The 25,385-nt window shown below is 47.5% G+C and overlaps 1 protein-coding gene across 16 annotated transcripts in view; it reads right to left on the reverse strand.

The window, feature by feature from the left end:
* Positions 1-25,385, reverse strand: part of CACNA1B (calcium voltage-gated channel subunit alpha1 B) — a 277,816-nt gene that overhangs the window by 124,333 nt on the left and 128,098 nt on the right. For 6 of the 16 annotated variants that reach the window (XM_065035994.1, XM_065035985.1, XM_065035997.1 and 3 more), the window contains exons 8-12: positions 14,382-14,497; positions 8,105-8,161; positions 7,316-7,390; positions 4,958-5,047; positions 331-540 (exon numbers count right to left, since the gene is read on the reverse strand). In XM_065035994.1, coding sequence (XP_064892066.1) covers positions 331-540; positions 4,958-5,047; positions 7,316-7,390; positions 8,105-8,161; positions 14,382-14,497 — 548 coding nt within the window. Of the gene's footprint in view, positions 1-330; positions 541-4,957; positions 5,048-7,315; positions 7,391-8,104; positions 8,162-14,381; positions 14,498-20,159; positions 20,408-25,385 lie in introns of those variants that run through there. The other 10 variants (XM_065035998.1, XM_065035986.1, XM_065035989.1 and 7 more) reach the window with 4 other exon arrangements.

Consider the following 25,385-nt stretch of genomic DNA (forward strand, 5'->3'; position numbering starts at 1 on the left):
TGATCAGACAGAGAAACCGCCTTTTACCCAAGCACGGAGTCATTCCCCTTCTTTCATAAAGCTGGTTACGGAACAAATTCTCCTGCAGCGCTACAAAATCTAAATGTGGTTGAATCTCAAGTTTCAGACAATGTTTGGGATGACATTCTCAGCTCAAATCAGTATCATGTTTTTCTGATTTTTATGACTCAATTACTCTTGAGTTACTACAACCATTCATTAATGCATTTCTGACCCCCAAAAAAACAAACCTTATGGGATGTAACAGTGCTCGGAGCAATCAAAGACACCAGACCTCATCGGAGGACAGGTGGAGTCCCCGGTACTCACACAGCGCAGTGGTGAGCTTCTCCGGCTGGTCATAGTGCACCATCGCGACACACAGCGTGTTGAGGGCCACCACGCAGAGGACGATCCAGTAGAAGCTCTGAGCTTTCACCATGCGCCGGATGAAGAACCGGAACATTTTCTCTTTCCTCCTGAAGTAGGATGAGCTCTCATTCTTCCCACTCTTCAAACTGGCACGGGCAAAAGGAGACCCTAGGACAGAAAGCAGAGTCACCACCCCACATCCCAGCAGGTGAAAGGCTGGAGGACGTTCCCGGGCACACAGACCCTCTCCCAAGCACCAGAAACACGGCTGAGCAGAAGCTGGAGCGCTGACTATGGGCTGAGCAAGGGCATCTTGCTGGCAATGGCATCGTGAGGGTGAATGCTGAGATTTTAGAACTTCATAAATGAATGCCCAACCCCACTATCTAAAGAAACTGGGCAGCATGGAGGGTGTTGGTCTCTGCTCCCCAGGAACAAGCGCCAGGAGCAGAGGAAACGGCCTCAATTTGCACCAGGGAAGGTTGAGGTTGGATGTGGGGAACAATTTCTTCCCCAAAGGGCTGTGGGGCATTGGAACAGGCTGCCCAGGGCAGTGCTGGAGTCACCATCCCTGGAGGGTTGGACAGACGGACATGAGGTTCTTAGGGACATGGGGCAGTGCCAGGGCTGGGTTAATGGCTGGACTTGATCCCAGTTTAACCCATAACTTTTGGGTTCACGATTGACTGGAAGGACAGAAAGTACCAGTCACAGTGGCATTTCTGGCCATGTCTCCTTGGAGCTGGGTAGCTGGCAACAGCTGGTCCCTATTTCCCCTGCTCCAAGAACCAGGCAAAGATCCAGTCTTTACTACTGAATTGATTGAAGTCTCCTTATTTTAATCCACTACTTCATATATTTCTACAGCAGAGGGCTCAATCTGCCTCCATGCATCATATTTTGGGCACAGCTACTCATTTGTATCAATTCTGCCTATATCAGCTGCATTTCGAGTCTGGCCTCAAACCCTGGAAAAGAGTCAAATGTTTTAACAATAGGAAGCTGACAGAAGAAATTATTTCTAATGTAAGCTCTCCCCCTGCGGTCACAGGCACTGTTGAAACACATGATGAAAAGGCAAATTTCCAGCCAGTGCTGAGGCAGGAGAAATCAGCGCACGTTAATACCAAACACACATCCCTTGGAGTTCCTCTGCAACAGCCACAGACGCTGTTGCAAGCCAGGAAAATCGTGATTGCTGCAGGCTGCCCGCTACCTGTTTCCCACTGTGCTGGCACTGCTCCGAAACTGCTACCAAACCTTTGGCTTTTGTGCTTTTGGAGCACAAGTGTGATGGGAGCGGCTGAGGGACCTGGGGGGTTCAGCTGGAGAACAGGAGCTGAGGGGAGACCTTCTGATCTCTGAGCTGCCTGAAAGGAGCTTGGAGCCAGGGGGGTCAGGCTCTGCTCCCCAGGAACAAGCGCCAGGAGCAGAGGAAACGGCCTCAAGTTGCGCCAGGGGAGGTTGAGGTTGGATGTGGGGAACAATTTCTTCCCCAAAGGGCTGTGGGGCATTGGAACAGGCTGCCCAGGGCAGTGCTGGAGTCACCAGCCCTGGAGGGTTGGACAGACGGACATGAGGTTCTCAGGGACATGGTGCAGTGCCAGGGCTGGGTTAATGGCTGGACTTGATGATTGAGGGTCTCTTCTAACGAAAATGTTTCTATGATTCTAAGATGGTTTGTGGCAAGATAATACACTATTGCCCTTCCCCATCATGGGCCAGAGCGTCCCAGCAGGTAGGGCTGACCAGGACACACATCATCCTGTCTTGGACCAAGCACCATGAGAGTAGGTGACTTGCATGGGCTGTCATTTGAGACAGCTGAGTTACATGAACAATGTGTTCCGGCTGAGGCAGCCAGATTTTTGAGTGTGCTTGCTTGCATTTCAATACTTGGAAGGGGTGGGAATCTCACCCTGTTTCATCCTTCAGTAACATCAAACACAGCACTCACAGAAAGGATGAAGCATCCAGATGTGACACCAATGGGTTCTCCAAGCCTCACAGCTACATAAGAGCATGCTGTGCTGTCTCCCAAATAGAAAGCAAGCTCTCTGCTCCGTTTCACACTTTTGGCCATCCACCAACACCCCAAATGCAGAGCTGGCCCTGGCCAGGCTTTGAACAAACTCCTTGCAGAAAGCTTAGTATGCTGTTGCTATGTTTGATAATCTTTCCGTCAGCAATTACAAGAAAATGGTGCTCATCTATTGCTTTAAAACAACGACACGAAACAGGCTGCACCGTATCATATTACTGTTTAGCAGGTAAAGACTTCTCAGATATTCAAGCCAGCCTATGCTGTCAGATTTGCATGGGAATAGTCTGCTGCCCTTTCACCCCCTCTCTAATGGTTCTACTGATCTTCCAGAAAACAAAAGCAGCAGTATTTAAACTAATCTAATGTAGGAAATGTCCACTTCTCCAGGCTTCACCGTCTGGCAATCAAGACAGTGTCCTGTGTCTGGTGCAGCATAGAGGGTGAGAAGGCAGAAGGAGCAGCATCTCCTGCTGCACGCGGATTAGTGCGGAAAGGAAGGCTGAGCGTTAGGAGGAAAGAAAAGTATAAATGTTAGGAACAACTCCAGAGAACACACTGGGAAGTGTTTACCACTATAGAGCTTTATAATGCAATTATAAGGCTCATTGAGGTACTTGTGTTTGAATTAAAGTGCAACACATTCAGTCAATGGCCAGCAAGAGACCTGTCGAAGTCTGTACCACTCTGGTCTGCATCTTCACATTGCACTTGGTAATTACATTGTTAGTTCTTCCACTCTCCTTACGCTCCCATCAGCAAGGCATTACAGAAAACCATCCCAAAAAGCCTTTTCTCAAAAACACATTCTTTATGCATAATTGCCCATATGATCTGATTGTTTATGTTAGGCAGAGTTTCAGCCTTTTCAGGAGCCTGCAGAACTATCTGCATTATCCATTTCTTCTTTTTCTGCCTTGTTTCATGAATCAAAAACGCTTTTCCCAAGTGGGTGAACCACTCGCAGAAGGTGGAAAGCACTGCTGTTATTTTCCCGGCCATATGCTCCCGAGACAGTTCCCAGCTCTGCATCAGATTATCCACAAGTCCAGATGCTCCGTCATCCGTTGCCACCTGAAACGCTGAATTCAAAGATCTGTTTGCGTGGCATGGGTGCCCAGAGCCTGGAGGGACTTGGATGTGAATGCAAAGACCTCATAATTATTGCAACCATGAGCAAATGTTCCAAAAAATGTCCATTCCTTGTTATCCATGCAGGGATCCAAGCTGCTCGGAATAAAACCAACCAAAAATGCACACGGTTGCTGCATTTTTGTCATCTTTCAGCAACTCTCAGAACTGTCGGCAGTTTAGCCACAAAACCTGCAGCCTGCTCAGCCTGGGGACTGCGGCAGCTCAACAGTGGGTGATGGTGTCAGTAACATGCTGAGCAACATTCATTTCCTGCAACCAGGTCTTCACTTAAAGGGGGAAAAAAAACTCCAGCAGCAGTTGTAATCTCTTAAAATGTTAATGCCCAACTTCCAAAGAGCCTTTGAGGCACTCATGCTTGCAAGCATATACAGAAACATACTCTCAAATGTACCGTTTGTGCTGCTACTCTCATACATCCAGGATTTGCTGCTTTGTGGTAACTGGGGTGCCAAGACGTTTCTTTGGAAGATAATGAGAACATCTGCTGCTTCAGCAGCAAAGCGAAATACAGACTCAAACAACAGGGACAGGAATAAGCAAAACAGCTAACTGCAAAGCACTCAGGAAGATGTTTCCCCAGCCAGCAAGTAAAAACCCACGACTGAAAGGTCTCTGCTCATGTCCAAATGTGGTGCTGTGTGCTCAGAGCCTTCCTCCCCTTGCAAACCTCAAACCTGCCTCACTGCAACATCCCAGAAGGGAAGTCATTCTCCCTTAACTGCAGAACGAGCAGCACCTCTGTCGCCTGACAGCATCTCATTCTCCAGAGCTAAACGTACCAAAATTGCACCACTGATGCTACACCCTGCAGTGATGCTACACCCTGCATTGGAGGCATGCAGGTAATTGCATGCACACAGGTGCGTATCTCCATATCTGGCTTTAAAAACGTGAAGAATTGCTTTAAGACCCTCTTCTAAGGCAAGAATATGACAAACAGGGCCACTGCTCAGCACCTCACAGTAACCATTCACACGGCGAAGGCTGAAAAACCACACGCTGTGCATTAGTGACAGATGTGACTAAGTGTCCACTTCCTCTCCTCCCTGCAACAGATGAGCCTTAGCAGCATTGTTTGACGTATTTGGGCTTCATTAGCTTAAATAAGCGTGTTCCAAGCAGAATCGCAGTATGGCCAACCCAGCACGGGCTCTCCAAGCATTTTAGCAGGGCTTTTTAAATGGGTGTAGCATGCAAGAGCTGAGCAGGGCAGCATTGGGGTGAAGCCACAAAGCCATTTGTTTTGCTAAGTTGAGAGCTGCTGCAGGAGCAGGGATAATTCTTCTTAAAACTGCAACTTCTGGAGCAAAGGAGATGTTCGGAGGAAACGCGACGTGAACATGTTTAGGCGGAGATCTAAACCTCGGCGAATGCAAAGCCAGTACTCACCAACGGAGCAAATGTCTGTGAAATGGTCCTCACCTTCTTCAGCATGAATCAGGTCATTTTTGCTCTTCTTTATTGCAGCTCTTTTCAACACTGTGTGCAAATTAAAGAGAAAATGCCCCGTGAGCATTCAGAGTGGATTCTCTCTCCCCCTCCCGTCACTCTCCAGGGCCAGCATTTACTTCCCAATGCCAGCTTAAAGCTCCCACACAAGGCTAAGGTGGAGCAAATCAGTCAACCTACAACCTTGCAGGGCCTCCACATGCTTTGATGCCAGGGTTGTTGATTTATTTAACCTTCGAGATCGTGAAGGCTTGCCAGGCACAGGTCTGCATGCTCACACTTCACCCCAGCAGATGCAGGAGGGTGGGGGGGGGTCACTGCAGCCACTGGACCTTTTAGCACAGCAGAATTGCTGGGCAGGGTCACTGAATCTTCCTGAGCCCCAGTGGGTTAGGAGATGAGTGCTTCTAACCACTAAAAACATTAATGCTGTTTACAGTGTGCACCATTAAGAAGTTAGCGTTTACGGTGCTCGGATACAGCTCACCACAGAGCGATGCCTAAAGCAGCAGAAATGCTACGTTGAAAGCAACCGCCACAAATCACTGAACGCGCTCTTAACAGCACCCACTGTACAATTCCTTCCCTCTGGGGATGTCAGAGCCCTTTGAAAACACGCTTTGTCCAACAGCATCGTTTATAGGGAGAGTGTCTCTACACCGTTCTACTCGACAGGGAAAGAGAACTGCAGCTTAAGGCTCGGAGAGGTCGGCACCGCTCACCCGGTGCACAGGGGTAACGCAGGAGCGGACACTGGTCCCGTGACCACCTACCTGCAAAACCTTGAGAACTAGCAGAGAAAAATAACGTTGGTACAGTTTGGTAACAGCTTCAAGACACACAGTAACTAAGCACCGTTTGCTATCAGCAGTAAGACACCCCACGGTGTGGTGATACATTCTGTTCAGTAGGCACACACAGCAAACCCACTCACTCTGCAGCGACTGCCCGGGGGGTCGGGTCATACGAGAGGATCCCCCCACCCTACACAAATTTCCCCTCCTTGGCAGAGAAATGGATGCGCTTCTTCCTCCACAGCTAAGGCAAGTGTTATTGCTTTTGTCACTTGAGGAAACTCCCAGAGCATCACTCAGGTTTGGAGGAGCTTGAAGAGGAGAGGATGCTCTGAATAAGTGCTCTGGATCCAATTTTTTACAAATAACCACTTCGCCACCCAGCAGTAGGCTGAACCCTCACTCCCAGCAACACCAGATTTTGGGTCCTTCAGGCTGCACCTGTCCCAGTACACTCCAGCATGTCCAGGGCCATCCCCAGTACTGAAACACAACCAAGCCCTGGGATTACAGTTTTACAACATTCCCTGGTAGGGAATAAATACCTTCTTCTTTATCTTCTCCCTCCAAAACGTCCTGCACATGTTTAGCAGTTAGGTCGTGCCATCTCTACAGGTACCTTGGATGCAATGTCCCCCTGGTTTTGAGATTAAGACAATTTCCCAGCATAGATGTAGGCTGCTTCGTATCAGTGGGCTTCAAGGCTGGAAACACTACCATGCTCTTCTAGCTTACTGGTATAGAGGGAGGTTTAGCACACCTGGGTGTTTACGCCACAGTCTGCACCCACCTCTAGTTCACTTACACCACTCAGCTTTTCAGACTACTCTTCCAGACACTCATTTCACAGAATCATAGAGTAGTTTGGGTTGAAGGGACCTTCCCAGCTCCCCCAGTGCCCCCCCTGCCATGAGCAGGGACATCTCACCAGCTCAGGTTGCTCAGAGCCCCATCCAGCCTGGCCTGGGATGTCTCCAGGGATGGTTCATCCACCACCTCTCTGGCCAACCTGGGCCAGGCTCTCACCACCCTCAGGGGCAACAATTTCTTCCTTTTATCTAGTCTGAATTTATCCTCTTCCAGTTTAAAACCATCACCCCTTCTCCTGTTTCAACAGGCCCTGCTCAAAAGTCTCCCCATCTTTCTTAACAGTCCCTTTTAAGTACAGAAAGCTCGAGACTAACAGCCCTGGCTGCACCCATGTGCTGGACAAACTTCCCCAGCGCACACACACCCACACACACACACCAAGATTTGCCAAGCACACCTCAGCCCTGACCTTCTTCAACCCCAGCTCTTCCATCCCCGAGTCCTCCCCGAGCACAGGTCACCAGGTTGGCCAACGTGGGCTGGCAGGTGGGCGCCTGATGCCCCAAGGAGCCGTGTGGCTCGGAGTGAGGTGCAAAAAACCACCCGGGAAGCATCGCCGGTGACCTGGGTGCGTGGGGCGGCGGGGGGGAAGCCCTGTCCCGCCTGAGCCCCTGGTGATTTGCAATCCACTCACTGTTGTAGCTGCTGCCGCTGCTAGTCTCTGCCGGTGCCGTGCCTTGTTGAATCGGCCCTTCCGAGGCGGCCCTCCCTGACAGTGAACGGGAGGAGAAAAAAAAAGAGGAGGGAAAAGGGAGGGGAGGGGAAAGGAGGAGACATGGGAGGACGAAAGATGGTCAGAAAAGGGAGAGGGAAGAATCTTTAACTGAACTTTGACTGGCTGTCGCACCCTAAGAGCTCCTGGGTCTGGAGGCGCAGGGAGAGCGGTCCCCGCGGCCTCGCTGTGTCTGGAGCTCCAGCCGTCCTGCAACGCTAGGGTCACACGTCGGAAGAGAGGATCACCACACCCTGTTATGTCTTACTGCTTACAAGTAACAGGGGTCTTAGTCTCTTGGCCAAATCCTTTTGGAAACCTCAGTTTAGAGCCCTGCCTTCTCTCGGTCAACGCATTTCTTTTCTGGCATCCGATCTGCAGCCTAACCCTACCACGACCTGCAGGTAGACGCGGCCAGCCACGCTCGGCAGAGCCTGACGGGGCATCCCCGTCATGCTGCGGGCCCACAGGCAGCGTAGGGACCGACTGACCCCCATCCCAGTGTGGTGTGTCACATAACTGCTCATCATCCACCTGCAACCTCAAAAAGACCCGGTACGGGCAAAGGGACTCTTTAGCCCGACTGCTGCCAAGTGCATGCAAAAGCGTGTTCCTCACACCCTCCTGGTGACAACAGAAAGCCATGTCAGCGGGCAGCACGTGAGCCTCTCTCGTGTCACAGGAGGAGAACGGCACAGCAAAACGACCTACCGTCCAGAGGAGATTTCTCTTCTGCATTCTTGTCTTCCTCTGCCAGCATGACCTCCTCTGTAAAACGAAAAAACAGCAAGGTCCAACCTCGGATTTATCACATCCCCGCTCTAAAGCAGCTGAGCTGGATGCAGCAGGTACCTGTCCCGGCTGCCACCAACCTGACCCCACTGAATCTCCCAGTTACAAGCCTGTGGAGGACAGGATGGCTGAGAGAGCCGCGTTTCTTACCCCGTGCCCCTCTTGCACAGGGGGAGGAAGACAGAAAGGCCACTGGGAAACTGTAGCACCTCCTCCATGATTCCCCTCTTCATAACGAACCACCCACTCCAGTTTCTTTACCCAGCTATCTGGAGAGCAAGAATCTTCCTTCAGACCCAAGCAATACCACAGCTCAGCAGGCTAGTCATCATTGCTAGGACTTTGCTCTTTTTTCTTAACCATACACCTAAGCAGAAGATCGGAAGCTGTGTTGCCTTTAGTCAGCACTAACACAGAGACTGGAAGAAAATAATTAGGATGCCTGAAAAATACCCCAACAACAGTCCCTCTACATTAGAAGAAATATTTGACAAAGAGACCGTATCAAAACTGCAATTTCTAGCCTCCAAACGAAGCCACGGGGGCTTTGCAAGGGTATCAGAGTGCGAGGTAGCTCAGCACTAAGATTAATTGCTGGTCATTAAGTACAGACAAGACGCAGCATGTTACAGGAATGGAAATAAAAGCAAACCTTATATTGAGGAACTGGGAAGCTGAACAACCCAGGCAAAGCAGCAGAGAACACGGTGCCCCTTCTCCTTCTCTTTGGCGTGGGAAGATGGGATATTGTGGGCTCAAAAGAAGAGCAGATTACGGGAAATAATTCACGTTCAACAGACACCAGGAGTCAGAAAAAAGGAAGAACAACTGAATTTAACTGTTGAAGCTTCAGATTTGTTAAGTAGAAAAAGTTAATTAAAATGCATCCTTTGAAAGAAGGTGCCATGCTCTCATGGGGAACTCCGATTTGTCCTTCTTGCAGTATCTCTCTCCCCATCTCACACACATTGCTGCCCTTTCTCACTGATGTAGGTATGTAGGTGGATTTTTCAGGCTGTATCAAGCAGCTTGTTGCTCTGTTTCTCCTACAGAAAGCTGAAACCTGAGGTTCATAAAGCTTTGTCATGTCAAGAAATTGCATTTGAGTTACCATAAGCTGGAAGAGAAAGATTAAACCCATTGCCAAAGCCTGCTTACTCCAGGAGCAAAGAAACACTCGCAACCAGTGCTGTGTGAAAGACATGGACTCAGAAAGAAGTAAAATAAAAGAGACATGAAGCTTGGTTAGCTCTGAACTGAAAGGCTTCCAGTCTCTGAGCAGAATGGTTTCAAAATGATGCATGTCCTTGGAAGATAAGAGAAACACCTTCAAAAGAATATTTGTGGGCTGGTAAGCGCTTTACTCCACGCAGAAAACTTCTAGGTCTCCGCTCTTCGTTGGAAATGCAGCATGACAGCCCAATAGTTGCTGCAGTTTTGAGGAGTATAATGGAGAAAGCAGCAGGGGCAAAATCATTTGCATGGATTACGTTGCTTGGCTTTGCCATTTTTTTTGCCTCTAGAAGGCACAATTTCAAATTGACTTGCTACTGGCTTTGCACAGAGCCCAATGAAAATACGAACCAAAGAGCAGAGTGGTGGAACAGGACAGGATTTGCTCAGCACCAACAAGACTTCATTTGACATTGGTTGAACTGAAGACAGTTATTTGGGGAAGAAAACTGTCATTTCATGCCCAGAGAAACAACAGTGTGAAGCACTGATTTTTACACCTGTATCACCTCCTTTTTAGAGGTGGGAAGAGTTGGTCCCTTTAAGGAATTTACTAAAAAATACCACCAGAGAGTTGACTTTATTGTTCAATATAAATTTAAGATTACATGTCTGTTTCTAACTGACCCATACAGTTCACTTTGAAATAATATTCAATGTTTATGAGACTGACATGACAATCACGATTTGAATTTTTGGCCTAAATTCTGTGAGATGAAAGAAATTATAGGATTTGATCATTATTTCTGGCCTCTAACTCGCACTAGTTTTATAACATTGAAAATCTTACAGATTTGAAGAAACTTTCAGATTTATAAGTCATTTAAGGTGGCACAACATTTTGTCTTGACAGCCTCCAAAAGACTCTACTGAGTTACAACCTTCCTTGCCTTGTCTGGGCCTTATGATATGGGAACTTTACATGAAATCACCTGTTATCTCATTTGAAAATATTAAAACCCTCCTGACCACTCTATGTATTCATTCTTCAACATGCATCTGAGAAATAAGTAAAGCCGGAAACTTCATACCTGGCCTCTGTATAATCCTAAGTGTAGAAAGTCAATTCAAACACCAAGGAAATCAGTCAGACCGTAGGCTGATTTTTTTCTTTCAAGTCATGCAATCTAAGTTCAATGCTTCAACACATTAACAGTGTTATAATTTTCTCTTCTGTTCCCCAACCCTTTGTTAAAAAGGCATTTATTAAGCACTTCATCAATTAAGGCTTCCTCTATTAAGTGTAGCTCAGACAAGTATTTGCACATTAAGGTTGTCACTGCTTAAAACACCTTGGTATAGATCCCTCAAGCAGATATGCTGCTGACTATATTAAACAGTCCATGTTTGAAACAGTCTGAGCTGTGTTGGCTTCAGTTTGGACCACAGCTGCACTTTTGGTGATTTATCCACAGTGAGCTGGCACCAAAATCTTTCAGCTCTACCAACGCACCTCACTGAAACCTTCACAAGCACTTTTTATTTATATTTGCTTCTTTTTTATAATCTTATTTTACCAATGGGAAAAAAAAAATAAAGCATCACCAAAAGCAAAAAAAGCAATTACTCAAGAACCAGCTATTAAAGAAGTTTCGTTCTTACAACACAAATGTAAGACAAGTCGTTAGACCGGGTCTGGAACACGCTCAACTCAGCACTTAAGAGGGAGAAAACAAAGACCCGTTGTTTTCTTCTGGAGGACTAAACAGTCTACAATTTCAGTACAAGAAAGGGTTGATAGTAAACAATTCCGAAATTTTACCTGAACCACCTTTCTAATGCAAGAGATAATATAACATAATCCAGATTATTAATAGAGAAAGGCTGTGAGAAACATTAAAGACACTCAAGAGTGGTCAATAAGTGATGAGCACAACGTCAAATTAAAATCAGTGTTGCCAAATGGGAGGCAGTGAACAGATGAAGGAGGGAATTTAGTCACTCAAATACTTTCCTTGGTCCTAAACTAGTTACAGCCCTTGTGATAAAAACCTGAGCACTACCCAGAACAAGGAAACCTCCTTCCCAGCTCCAGCAACTACTCGAAATATGTAAAACACTACAGAGCGAAAGCAATCAGATTAAGTATTAAGATGCCACTTTGTGAATCACCAGAATGCAGCTTTCCGCTCTTCCTACCTTGCATCAAAAATAAATGAGAAAAAAATGAACAAACAAAACGCTCAGGGAGGACATTATAAATATGAGAAGCCTGGAGAGACCTCCATGGGAAGAGAGGGGGTTGAGCAGATTGGTTCTGCATGCTTTGGAGCAGAAAAAACAACATGAAACAAGGTAGAGAAAAAAGCAATAACAAGAAATATGAAGTGCGCTCCTGCACTCTTCCTCTCACTGCGGAAAGGTAACGTACGTAAAATCAAGGACAGGACACACTGTTGGGTGTGTTTTCAAAAGAAAACCGGCTGTTAACATGTGGAACTCCTTGCTACAAGATTCAATGAGGTCAAGGATGCTAGAAGGATTTAAAAACAATTAAATATTTGCATGAATAATAACAAAATCCTCCAGAGTTACATTAGAGCAGAACACCATGAGTTTTGCTCTCTCTTTCATGCAAACAGCTCATCACACCCCACTGCCCGGGGCTGGTGCAGATCTCTGCCCAGGCTGGACTGCTGTGATCACTGTGATTCCACCCGAGCAGTTGGCTTTGGCCATTGTCCCACACACGGTCCTGGACAAGAAAAACTGATTATCTACTTTGGAAATTCATTATCATTTCGTAGGTGAAATCCTGGCCTCTCCAACGGGAAAACCCCGTCGACAGCACAGCCCCAAATGTCAGTGCCTGAATTCTCTCAGTTATCTGCTTTGCTTTGCCTTCACGCTACCTTTTGTATTCAAAGATTTACTAAGTTGATTTTAATCATTGCTATTATTCAGCTGTACTAGGAAGCTTTTTATATATTCCTATTGTATTTTCAACAATGCCTGTACAGCGTATTTTTATTATTCCCTAATTCAGCTATTTTGCACACACTTTCCTGTTCCAGAAAACCTTCTGAATTTTGGGTTACTAGATAAAATAAAAAGATGGGCATTTTAAAGCAGTTTCACTCCATACTGATGTGGCATTTATTCAGCACTGGCAACACATAAATAGAATAACCAGCCATTCCCAGAGGATGTAAAATCAGAGCAGGGACTCTTTGTTTTATAACTTTCCCACCTCAACTTTCAGCCAAGTTTTGCTAATGACCTCTGCATCGCTCTTCTTGGCAGAACAGTCACCAAAATTAAAATGAGCAACCCCCGCCCCTGCAAGGGAATTCTCCTCTTTAATTTACTGAGAGGACACCAGGATTTAGAGACTGAGAGATCACAAGAGTCATAAAAGCAAGATGGAAGAACCATGGTGCACTCTAGTCCAGCCACCGGATCAACTGTTAATCAATTTGAATTTGAGGCAGCACGAAAGCTGTAAACAAATGGGGAAACAAACGATGAATGGAAAGTGAATGATTCCTTCATTGAATGACCACAGAATGAAGTGTGGTTACCTAACTGGGGGCAGTTGCTGTGGAACAGTCACAGTGAATGAAAGCCCATCAACACGGCTGACAATCAATTGTCACCCTGTGTAGCACCAGGGGAAATAATGGGTTCAAGCCACCACATAAACTGCTGTTCCGTCTTCCTATTTTACATTTCGGTGCTTCAGTGTTTCTCCTCCCTGGCCAGGCTGTTGAAAGTCCTGCCCAGACCTCTGTCCCCTGGGCAGGTACCGCAGTCACCCCTGTGCTCCCAGGGGACCCCACAGAGCCCTGGGCACACGGGCTGGCACAGCGCTTCAGTGGGATCCACCTGAAAATGCTGATACCCAGGTTATGCACATGGAACTAAAGCTATAAATCCTAAAAAAGAGCCACCACTACACAGAACAGCACCGGGATGCTCCAGTTCATGCAACACTGCAAAGAGTTGTCATGACCACGAAACTACTCGTGCAGGCACGTTTTAGCTCCTTAGGCCTCTGGCATCAGCATAGATTTCCAAACGAGGAATGACAACAGGGCTTTCAGGAGCACCAGGGGCCAGTTCTGCCACTGATCTCCCGGCTGACATCAGGTCAGTCTCTATATAACGCTGGGCCTCTGTTTTCCCATCTGTGAAGGGCAAGGATGAAGCTGATGTGCCTAGAAAGGCACCTGAAAATCTATTTGAAAAACAACAGCTTCTTTTTCTGCCCATCATTGCTTTAAAAGGCATTTTCCTTCAGATGTTCCAGCTTCTCAGAAAAGCAAGCAAGGAAGCAATTCAGCCCCAGAAGTTTTTCTGGTGCTATGTGAATGAACTGCACTATGGCCATGTCAATCTATGTATCAGCTACTCTGAAATGCAGAAGGTCTATTGGTAATCTTTACTGTCTGATAAAAAAGGAAAAGAAAAGCAGGCTATTTTTTGTTAAATTAGTGCATTTGGGTCCTTTTTAAAGTTGCTCACGGCTTGCAATAAAGTGCAATGCTCAGTTATAATGGTTATAAAGCAATGTTAATATGTGCTGGGGTGAGTTTCATGAAAGTGATCTCTGTAGCTCATAAAAATGACACTCCAGTGTATTTTACCATCACAGCAAGGGAGGCTTATAAAACAGCTGTGGTGGAAAGTAAATAAAATATAAATGACTTTTATAAGGGAACAGTTTCCCCACTGTGGAGACTTTGGGCACTGTATCACTTTTTATATTATACTGTATTAAGACAATTGTTTTGAACTCGGCAATAAAGAAGGTTGGCCCAGTTCCTTTGTTTTTGCTTAACCAAACTCAGATGTTTTGCAATAGCTTCAGTGTGACTGCTCAGAAACAAGCCCAACAAAAGCAACATCTCAATGGCCAGCAACACCAAAGACTAGTCGGTTCTGTGGCCACTGTCCTCTGTCATCACCAGACTCCACTTGCCACAAACATATTGAACCAAGATCAGGAGATGTCTGGCCTTACCTGCTTTGAAGATCCACTCCAAGTAACCATTGAGCTCCCGTTCAATTTGCTGCTGCCTACGGAGCTTCAGGAAAGCTCGACGATTTTCTACCCTTTCTCGTTCTTTGGCAAATTCACTATGGAGAGAGAAGAATGAAAGGGAACATGTCACAAGCGGCCAGGGAAAACACGCAGCCCCTTTTCATCTTTCGGCTTGTGTTCATGAAGCCTGTGAAGTTAATGACAGCCGTAGTGAGTGGAGACAACAGCAAACTATGTTGTTGTCCAACCAACTACTACTTTGATTGCAGCTCAGTTGTTTCTCTGCCTCTTCCATCCTGAACAAGGACGGCAAAGCGCCACATGCACACGCTTTTGTTCTGTGTCCGTCACAATAAGATCCTGAAGCACAACCACGTATACCTGTCCAGTTACCCAATACAAATTATTATCCCCAACACTAAAAACTGTCCTCCATCCCTCCGCACCACTCACCCCACAGCAGAATTTCCTCTAGAAGCACAATATTATGTCACAGACACACAGTCTGTCTTGTAAAAGATATCTACTCTTCCCCGTTAACCTCTCTCTGAGTCTTCCCAGACTTAAGTCGACTTTGCCAAACACAAGTCAAACGAGAGTTACAAGTGAGGATGGGTGCTCTGGGGTGAAGGTGAAAGAGGCCAGATGCTCTGGGTCGAGGGTAACAATGATCCTGCCATTTGCTCGAAAGCAAGTACCTTGACATCAAATCATTAAAACAGGACTGTAGAGGGGAGTCAGAAAGCAAAGTTCACACAACCATTGCAAAAATCTTGTCCCAGTATATCCTACTGCATCATTTGAAACAACGCTGGGACAAAAGTGCAGACACCACCCCCAAGAGACCCGCACTGGGGCCTTTCCCAGGCTAATTCAAATCACTGGGAAGCTTCTGATGACCCACCTGGAGATGTACATGCCCATATATAATTATGGAGCTCTGAACCATCCTCTGCAACCCCTCTCTTTGAGGACACACTACAGTGACCCACAATTGCTTCATCTGCACAGTTAGATGTGGGATCAGGCTTTTCTCCTTCATGTACACCAGAGGTTCGCTCATTTGGCATCTTAACTTTGCTGTGTCTTTCAAACCTTCAGTTAACTGTTGCAAATCTTTAGTTAATCATTATTCTTCAGTAAAAATCCCACCTGATCACCCGTTCATTACCCTCACGTGCTCCTCAGAAGCCAGCAAGGAGGAGGAGATGGGAAGAAGGTGGAAGAATAGGGAAAAAGGAACTGCAGGTGCCAGACCAGCTTTATATCCACAGTCTACACTTAACACTTCAAAGCTGATACTTGTTCTTCATTTGACAGGACTGTCTGACCCACAGAGAGGGGACTGCAGGGTGAACTCTGCTCAGTACCACGACAAACGTTGATGCCACCCACTGATGTGAGAGCTGCCATCGGCTGAGCCGTTATCTTGATTTTGGCAGTGCATCCCAGGCTCTTGACTCCCCTCTCCCGTCCCCCACCTGACAGCACAGCCCACGACCCCATCCTTGAAACGGAGGAAGCCGAAACATCGCTCTGAACCGACAGCTCCTCCTTGGCATTCAGCACAGGTTTGCCAGTGAGTTGGGATCCTGCATGTGTTAGCTGGATCGCTGATTTCCCCCTCTTCCTTTCTAATGTTCTCATCTCTGGTTCAGTGCCTGCTGGTCAAGGCCAGGGACCTCCTCTCAGTTTTGATTTCTCTCTGGAAGTGGAGGAATGAGATCAGACAGTGCAAAGTGACAACGTGCATTTATAAACTGCCAGACGTGGAGGGGACACATTTCCTGCGTTACAAGATTGTGCCACCGCAAATTTCCCAGCTGTGCCGGATGGGAGCAAGAGGTAAAACCCCGCGGGGAGGGTCATGAAGGACCACAGCAGGCAGGGGGGACAGCAGATCAAAGAATCATAGAACAGTTTGGATTGAAGGGACCTTCACAGCTCACCCATTCCAACCCCCACAGTGAGCAGGGACATCTTCACCAGCTCAGGTTGCTCAGAGCCCCGTCCAGCCTGGCCTGGGATGTCTCCAGGGATGGTTCATCCACCACCTCTCTGGCCAACCTGGGCCAGGCTCTCACCACCCTCAGGTCAGCAATTTCTTCCTCATGTCCAGCCTGAATCTCCCTTCTTTAGTTTAAAACCATCACCCCTTGTTCTACTGCAACAGGCCCTGCTAAAAAGTCTGTCCCCATCCTTCTCATTGGTCTAAGGTCTCCCCAGAGCTTCTCTTCTTCAGCTGAACACCCCAGCTCTCTCAGCCTGTCCTCCAGCAGAGCTGTTCCAGCCTCGGATCATTCCTGTGGCTCCTCTGGCCCCTCTCCAGCAGGTTCATGTGTGTCCTGTGCTGAGGACCCAGAGCTGGACCAGCACTGCAGGGGGGTCTCACCAGAGCAGGGCAGAGGGGACAATCACCTCCCTCCTCCTGTTACCCACACTGCTGGGGATGCTGCCCAAGATACGTTTGGCTTTCTGGGCTCTAAGCCACCTCTCGCCCCTCTGGAGCAGGCAAGGGAAAGCTTTCCTTGCAAAGCCTTTCATCCTCCGCCAGCTCCTGTCTGGCCTAAGGAAAACAAAAGCTACCTAGGACTTGTCCCTTTAATCTCAACTTTAAACACGTAATAAAACGAGGAGACAAACTTTGCTAAGTTGCAAACCTTCAGTAGTTTCTCTACAGCTGTGCACACTTTTTGCAAGACACCAGTGAGGAACGCTGCTGAGGTTTAAACCGCCTGCACCCTCCTGTCCTCTGGAACCAGCAGATTTGGCATTGCCGTAGAAGCTAGGAAGGCCGAGAAGACAACAGTACCTTGGGTCTCAGCTCATCCCACGTGTTCTGAGAGCTACTGAGCTGCAGCAAAACAGTCCAGGTTGAAGGCTGGAGTGTCCTGATGTACAGTCTGCCTGGCAGAGGAATGTAGCACTTGCATCTAGATCTCCTACCTCTTATTTCCAGGAGATAAGAGAGGTTTGATGAAGCTGGAACTTGTGAAAAGACTGTGTTTTTCTTTATGAAATGCATTAATAAAAGCATGCATGTGTCTCTCTTCCACTATGTTCATCACTATTCACAAACTGAAACATTCCCCATCTGCAGCAACTGGAAAACTCCCAGAATTTCTGTCTGAGAGCTCTTCAACAAAATTTCAGAACATATTCAAAGAAAAGGGAAAAATTCTGTCAAAATGGCAGTTTTCCTGCCAGTTCTAAATGAAAACACAGAAAGTCCCATGGGAAGGTCTGGTAGCAGTAAATTTTCCTCTTTTATTCAGCATAATTTCTATTTATGTCACTGACTTGCAAAAATCTCCCAAATCACCAGATAGGAAACTCAAGCTGGAAATGTGCTTCCTCCCACCCTGCTTTACATCCAGGACTTTCTTCCCAGCTGGTCCTCCACACTTTGGCCAGTTCTGGAATGAGGAATATTGAAAGCTGTTCACTCATCCTAGGCTCTCATCAACCACCATGTGCACCAAAAGCCACCCAAAACACTGATATTTCAGCTCTTTTTGGGGCAGAATTAGAAGAAGGAAAGCTAAAAGCTCAAAATGCTTTCAGTACTTAAAACGGGCCAATAAGAAGGATGTGGACAGACTTTTGAGCAGGGCCTGTTGTGATAGGACAAGGGGTGGTGGTTTAAACTAAAGGAGGGAGGTTCAGGCTGGACATGAGGTAGAAATTGTTGCCCCTGAGGGTGGTGAGAGCCTGGCCCAGGTTGGCCAGAGAGGTGGTGGATGAACCATCCCTGGAGACATCCCAGGCCAGGCTGGACGGGGCTCTGAGCAACCTGAGCTGCTGAAGATGTCCCTGCTCATGGCAGGGGGGGCACTGGGGAGCTGGGAAGGTCCCTTCAGCCCAAACCATCCTGTAGTTCTATGATTCTACTCCTACACGCAGCACAGCAACAGAAGATGTGGCTTTGGAGGAAGCAGAGCTCGGCCTGGGTAGGTGACTACAATGCATTTTAGTTACAACATGACAGTTGTGAATAACTGATTCTATAGAGACAGCAGGAACAAACAAATCAAAGGAAGGGCATTCATTATGGAAACCATATGCCATACCAGTCAAGCTCAATGCATCACATTTTTCTTCTCAAGAGTGGTCGGTGCTTAAAGTGAGCAGGAAAATGGATGATTGTTGCTTATCACCTTGGTGAGTGGAAGAGTAAAATAAATCTCAGTGTATATACACACTGGAATAGCCACTTCAGGGAAATTCAAGAGCCTCCCCAGCCACAAAAGGGCCAAGGTCAACTCGGGAGTAACCACCAGGGTCAGTAAAACATTATAAACAAATAAAATTATTTCAAGTACTTTATCCATGTTGGTCTTAAATTACAAACACTGTCACAGAAAAAAAAAAAAAAAAAAGGAAAACAAGCCACAATCTTCACCCCCTGAGTCTCCGATTAACTTTCCTATAGGGCAGCAGGGAGCTGAGATGAAGCATCATGTAACGCGCCTCCCGGTCCTGGGTTTCATGGCACGGTCCCGGGGCTCGCGACAGCCGGCCTGCTACAACACTGATCACACCATTAAACCTCTGCAGCTCATGTTTTCTGCTTAGAAAGCAGACAGAAACACTTCCCACTCACAGGGAAGAGGCAGAGAGGGATGATACAGCGTCGCTGCCACTAACAGTGCTCATGACAGCAGCACAGGTAGTCAGCTCCTCATTCAGAACGATATCAAGGAGCTACACAGGATCTCATGAAATTTCAGATATTAACACGGGAGAAAAGGCTTTGTCTGCTGAATGTAAAGCACTGTTCAAAGTGAGCAGAAAGCAGCGCAGATCCCAGAAGGACTCCACCAAGGAATCCCAGAAAGCAGTGGTTAAGCACTTCTAGAATTCTAAGCCTAAAATTTTTTTTTTTCATTTAAAAAAAGAGCCCAGACCAAGAAACAACAACAAAAAAACCCCAAAACAAACAGTTTTAGGATTGACTTTATCTCCAGTCCAAGTATGTCAAAGCAATGAGCAAAGTTCAGCCTGGATGGCATGTGAAATCAAGGGACCTGCAGTGCTGCATCTGGCTCTGAGCCCTCAACAGAAGCTGTTGAAGTCCAGAGGAGGCCATGAAGATGCTCAAAGGGCTGGAACACCTCTGCTATGAACACAAGTGAGACAGAGTTGGGGTTGTTAAGCCTGAAGAAGAGAATGCTCCAGGGAGACCTTAGAACAGCCATCCAGTACCTAAATAAAGGGACCTACTGGAAAGCTGGAGAGGGACTTTTTACAAGGGCATGTACAGACAGGACAAAGGTTGATGGCTTTAAACTGAAAGAGGGAGATTTGTATTAGATATAAGAAAGAAACTGTTGCCCCTGAGGGTGGTGAGAGCCTGGCCCAGGTTGGCCAGAGAGGTGGTGGATGAACCATCCCTGGAGACATCCCAGGCCAGGCTGGACGGGGCTCTGAGCAACCTGAGCTGGTGAAGATGTCCCTGCTCATGGCAGGGGGGCACTGGGGAGGTCCCTTCAACCCAAACTATTCTGTGATTCTACAAAGATGGAAAACACCAACTCCTCTGGGTGCCAGTCTGGCCCAGTCCAGCCCCAGCCCCCCCACCCAGCAGGTAAAAACATGGGCTGCTCCCCAGGCCTGCCCCGGGGGATGGGGAGGAGAATCGGGAAGCAAAGGCAAAACTCGTGGGTTGGGGTAAGAGCAGTTTGACAGAAGAGAAGAAAAAAGGAGAAGGGGGGGAAAAAAAGGCACAAAAACCAAACAACAACAACAAGGCACAACCTCTCACCACGTGGCGATCCCGACGCGTCTCTCGCCTCTTTCGCAGCACAAGCCGGTTGTGACCGCAGCCCCCGCCGAACCCCCCCGGCCCGGGCACAACAACCCCGAACCGCCCGGCCCGGAGACAACCGAGCCCGCCGGGCCCGCCCCGGTTTGGGGTCGCCTGCCCCGGCCGTGCCACCCGCAGCGACCCGGGGAATTAACCCCCTGTCGGCCGGCCAGCGCACTGACATGCGGACCGGAGCAGCAAACGTGCCCGAAGGACGGTACAAAATCACCAGTGTTGTGCTACTCAGGGGCAAAGTGTTACAAATTCCTCTCGGTTTCAGTCGACCCCTTTCACAATCAGCAAGGAAAGAACCTCAAAAGAAACCCGGTGTGGATTATCCACCAAAGGTTCAGTAATCCTCCAGCAAGAGCAAGCTGAGGTAGGAATTTCTGCAACAGGCTGCAAAGAGATCAGAGAGATAAGAACACGCACTTATAACACCCCAGATGTATGAACGTGTTGGATGATAAGAGTGGTAATATAAACGTAATACTATCTCTATTTTTCAGTAAAATCAAATCTCTTGTGCTCTTGGCAGGCTGTGACCACTTGCTTGGGGCTGTAGTTGCTCCAGATGTGCCTTAGGGTAACCTACCAACACAGGGAACACACACACATCCAAGCTTCCCAGCATCTTGAGAGCATCCACATGCAAGCAGAAACACTGAATTGCATTTTAAGGGTGGAAATCCATTTCTTACCATTTATTTTGTTTAATTAACTGTGTGAAGGAAATAGAGAAAGAGCCTTCAGTTAATTTTTCCTTTCCCTCTCAGGTCTCTGTTTCTGATGCTGGAGTTTGCCACCTTACCCTAATCCAACCGAATCTGAACAGCGTGGGTGAAGTTAGTTAAACTAACGTGGTAACACATCCCTGCTGAGCCAGCGCCTCCTCGTGCTCCTGCCATCCTGCAGCTCCTGCAATACTTGTGTGATTGATTTTGCTACCTCATACACACCATCCTGCAAAGCCCCACATGGTTTGCTTCACCAGGGTCTGATTCGGTTAATACTCCTAACGTTTCATTCACTAACTGCATCAGCATCCACCTGTTTATTGCAAGGCAGATTCTTGCTCCAGGGAAAGAATTTGTTCTGCAGGTTCATATCTCTGTCTTTTCTCTTCCTGGAGAACAGTAAATCCTTTATAAGGGGAAGCCTCTGGTGGATGCAACAAAAAATCCTAATGCCTTGATGCCTGTAACCATTGATACAACTAAGGGCACAAAGTCTTGGCTGTGCTTAATATTTATTTTACCTCTGCAAACCTTTTATTTCAGAGACAAAGGTAGCGAGCGAGTCCTGGCAGAAAGAAAGAGAGCGAGCCCATGGGGAGCAGGAGCAACATGGGCAGTGGGGAGGGAAAGGAGAGAAAAGCAGGTGATCAGCGCCCTGGGGACCTGCTGAGCATCCTCACCGCTCCTGTGGGTGCTGTGGTAGTTTAGGAGGTGGACAGGACACCAGGTAGGAAACTGTGTATCCAGAGCACAACAGCAAAGCTTAGAATCCGAGCAGGAACAGCAGAGACCACGTTCCCTCAATTCCTGAAGCATTTTGCTTCAGCGGGGTGCACTGTCACGAGGGAACCGTGTCAACAGCAGCACCAGCAACCCTTTGAACTCTTTGAGAGATTAAAGGACTCACCTCAGCCCACAACAGAGCTCGAGAGCCTGAAAGGGTCTGCCGGGGAGGCAGTGACACCAGAACAGCGATCCTGCCGGGATGATGCCCAGCAGGACACCCACCTCAAAGGCACCAACCTTTGGTGTTCTCACAAAAGCTCCTCTGGGAGATGAGGAGAAGCAGTGACAGCAGGGGCTGAATTATTCACAGCAGCACACGGGAGGCAAGGGGAGAGGGAATGGGAGAAAGAGCATCATTCCCCTTCAGTGCGCAAACCTGGGTGGGTGCTGCTGAGTTAGAAACACACGTGGAAGCTAGAATCAAATTTGGCTTAGGAAAAAAGATTTCAAACCCAATAAATCCAGGAATACATAGACAAGCAGCGCAATTTCCAGCTGCCTGGACATGGTGTGGAGGTCTGTAGCTGGGAAGCTGTAAAACCAACAGCATGTGGCTCGGCTGTGTTCATAGCCAGCACCTTGCACCCAGAAGGGCTGCAAGGAAAATAAGAGGGGATCAGCAAGGATCTTGGTTTCTTTACTATAGCATCAGATATATTCACTGCAATAAGCCCCAGGAAGATTCCAGGATGAGCCAAGGTATGGTTATTTTTATTCACAGACAAAATCTTCATGTGCAGAGAAATGTGTGGGCAAAACTAAAAATAACTCTGCCCTTTAATTTACATGTAAAGTATTGTAAAATCACTTGGTTTAAATACCTGTAAAAGTCAGGCCCAGGTCAGCACTGAACACAGGCAAAGCTGATTAGAAAGCCTGTCTGGAGCAAGAAGGAAAAGTACAGAAATGCACCTCATTTGGGTGAACAGCAAACCCAAGGGAGGTGCAAGAAAGCACATCCCAGGGTGCAGAGAGATCATACTGGAAAGTGCTGGAATGATGAACCCAAGCAACTGATTCACCAGCAAAACCATCGCTAAGAATTTCTCTATGCTAATGACATTTGGTACTTCTAAGATATTATTTTCCTGCCCATAATGGTGGTTTGCTGAGAGCTTGGAGTTTTGAATGTTGTTACCAAATGAGGAAAGCCCAGAGAAGGACTGAGATTTCTTAGTGCTGAGGATGACCAAGCTCTGTGGCTCCTCCTCCTCCCCATCCTGTCCCATCAGCTGCCCAAAATCTCAAATACACACAGCATTATATGTTGCTATCTCACCTAGCGCTACAGCTGGGTGAGATCACACTGGGTATGATCTGAGGGGGCACATCCATCTGTCCCAGACTGAGCCCAGATGTACAGACCCAGCTGGCTGAGCTGCTTAACCCATCCTCATATCCACCATTTAAGAGTAAGGACTGGCTCAATCAATCCTGCACAGCTAGAGCTGCTTCTGTGTGCTCTCTAAAGAGGGCGAAAATATAGCTCTCCTCAACCAGCTGATAAAGGATGAAAGTATCGCTGTGAGATTGATCTCGCAGCACCGAGCCAGGCTTCACAGGCACTTTTATCACTGCACATAACAGGAAGATGCTTCAAATGCAAGCCAGATATGGGCTACATCTTGTATCTCTCGAAAGAGGAACAGCGCAGAGGTGAAGCCTTCAATGCATCTGCCTGCCTTTTGTTTTTACATTCGGCTTGTGCCGATTTCACTTTGATTCCACCTAATCCAATTTGAAATGCTGCGAATGCCACAGCTGGGCAAACCTGGCCCGAAGGAGGCAACAATAAAGAGAAAAGAAGAATTAAAAATCACCATTTATCTCACGGTATCAGCCTACAGCAATTCCTGGATGAACGTCTGGCTCCGTTCACCAAGTCTCCACCCCAGAGTCAAAGCAGCAGCCCCAGAAAATTCAAATTTAGGTCTCCTATGTATCATTCCTGCATTATAGGCTTTAATTTCCATTGCAGCTTAACAGAAGGACAAATAAATGTAGTCCATCTCTCCTGTACTAACCAAAGGCACAAAGGAAGCAAAGGATCCACATTCAATAGGACATTCATCTCGGTGAGACAAAGCTCACATGGAAAGTTGTGGCTCCCTGACTCCTCCTGCACGAAACACACGTGCTGCTCCCGCATTTCTTGCTTGCAACGATGGCTTTGTTGAAAAGGGTGATGAGCAAGGAAAACCAGGAAAGAACATCTTTCTTTTGCCCTTTGGTTCCTCTCCTTTTTAAGCACAGGCTGAGGAAAGACTAAAAGCAATGAGAATGCAGCAGAATCTCATATCTTTTCATGATGCAGCTCTTCTGCTGCAAATAATTAACACCAGCCAAAGTCAGATCACAGCAGGTAGCAGTGAACTTGGAACAAATTTGCAGGGAAAATGAATGATTGTCTCTGTAATGAGGGAGAAGGAGGACAAAAGAACACTTTGCCATTATGACAAATTAATCAGCCTGATTCTCCTCCAGCCTCTGCACGTCTTGCAGGCTGAAGTTTTATGATCTCAACCTGGCAAAAATCCTCAGGATGGGAAAACCTGTCATGAAACTCAGCAGAGCAAGTCACTGAGACGGTCGGTTCAGTGAGGTCTGGGTGGGACTGTGTTTCGCCCCAGGGAGCTGATCCAACACTGCAAAAGCCCCTGGACCCAAAGTACAACCCTCAGAAATGCCCTGGGGAGACCGGAGCACACGACCGGTGCAGCAGGGAGGAATTAAATCTCTCTTTGCCCTGAGCCTTGTTCACCTGCAAGGCGCCAGCATGATCTGTAGCTACATCCCTTGCCAGGCTCCTGCTGCCACAAAGATGCTGCATCCACTGAAAAGGTCTCCCTGCAGTTCTTACACCAGGTGGTCTCATACAACAAAAGGCATATAAGAGAATCTCAGGACAGAGGAGCTCTGGACCGTGTTATGGTACAATAACACTTAAGCAGAGAAGATGCAAACTGGCCATTGCGGTGCTTGGTTATTGCAACCGGATGAGTAAACCTCAGGAAAGATCATTACTCTTTACCGGCTGGTCTGGAAATACCTCAGGCTTCACCATAAATATTTGAGGAGTGGCCGAGCAGCATTTTTCACTCTCAGAATTCCAATGCATCATTCGCAGAGCACTGCCCTCTCTGGCCAGCGCTCCTGCTGTGTCTCCACCCTCACCGCTCCCCACCGCCGCGTGAAACGGAGCCAAAAAGCACTTAGCCTTGAAATAAGTTAAATCATCTTCTCCACAGCATCCCCATGATAACGTTTATCCACTTTGCATTGTGTAATCCGAAGCATCAAAACACTCACAAATGTATTGTACAGAATCATCCTGCTCATTACCAGGCAAAATTAATACCCAGCTCAACAGCCGGGGTGTAGAAAACTCCCACCAGCTGAATGGCAGCAGGAGGAGAAAAGCAGCACTGGAAATCACTGCTAAGGGATAGAACACCAGGAAACTAAGGTGTACATGGAGATGCGTTCTCATCTCTTGGTGGCAACGGCTGCCAGAGCAGGGGGGCAGGGGACTGCAGCAAGAAAACAGTGCAAAGGCAGAAAAGATAAAGGGCATTGGTCTGGATTTCTCAGTTCAATGGGGGGTATTTTTTCCTGCCTCACTGTAAACTGCAGAACCCTGTGCGGAGTTCAATC

Source organism: Columba livia, chromosome 19, assembly GCF_036013475.1.
Source record: "Columba livia isolate bColLiv1 breed racing homer chromosome 19, bColLiv1.pat.W.v2, whole genome shotgun sequence".
NCBI classification, from domain to species: domain Eukaryota; kingdom Metazoa; phylum Chordata; class Aves; order Columbiformes; family Columbidae; genus Columba; species Columba livia.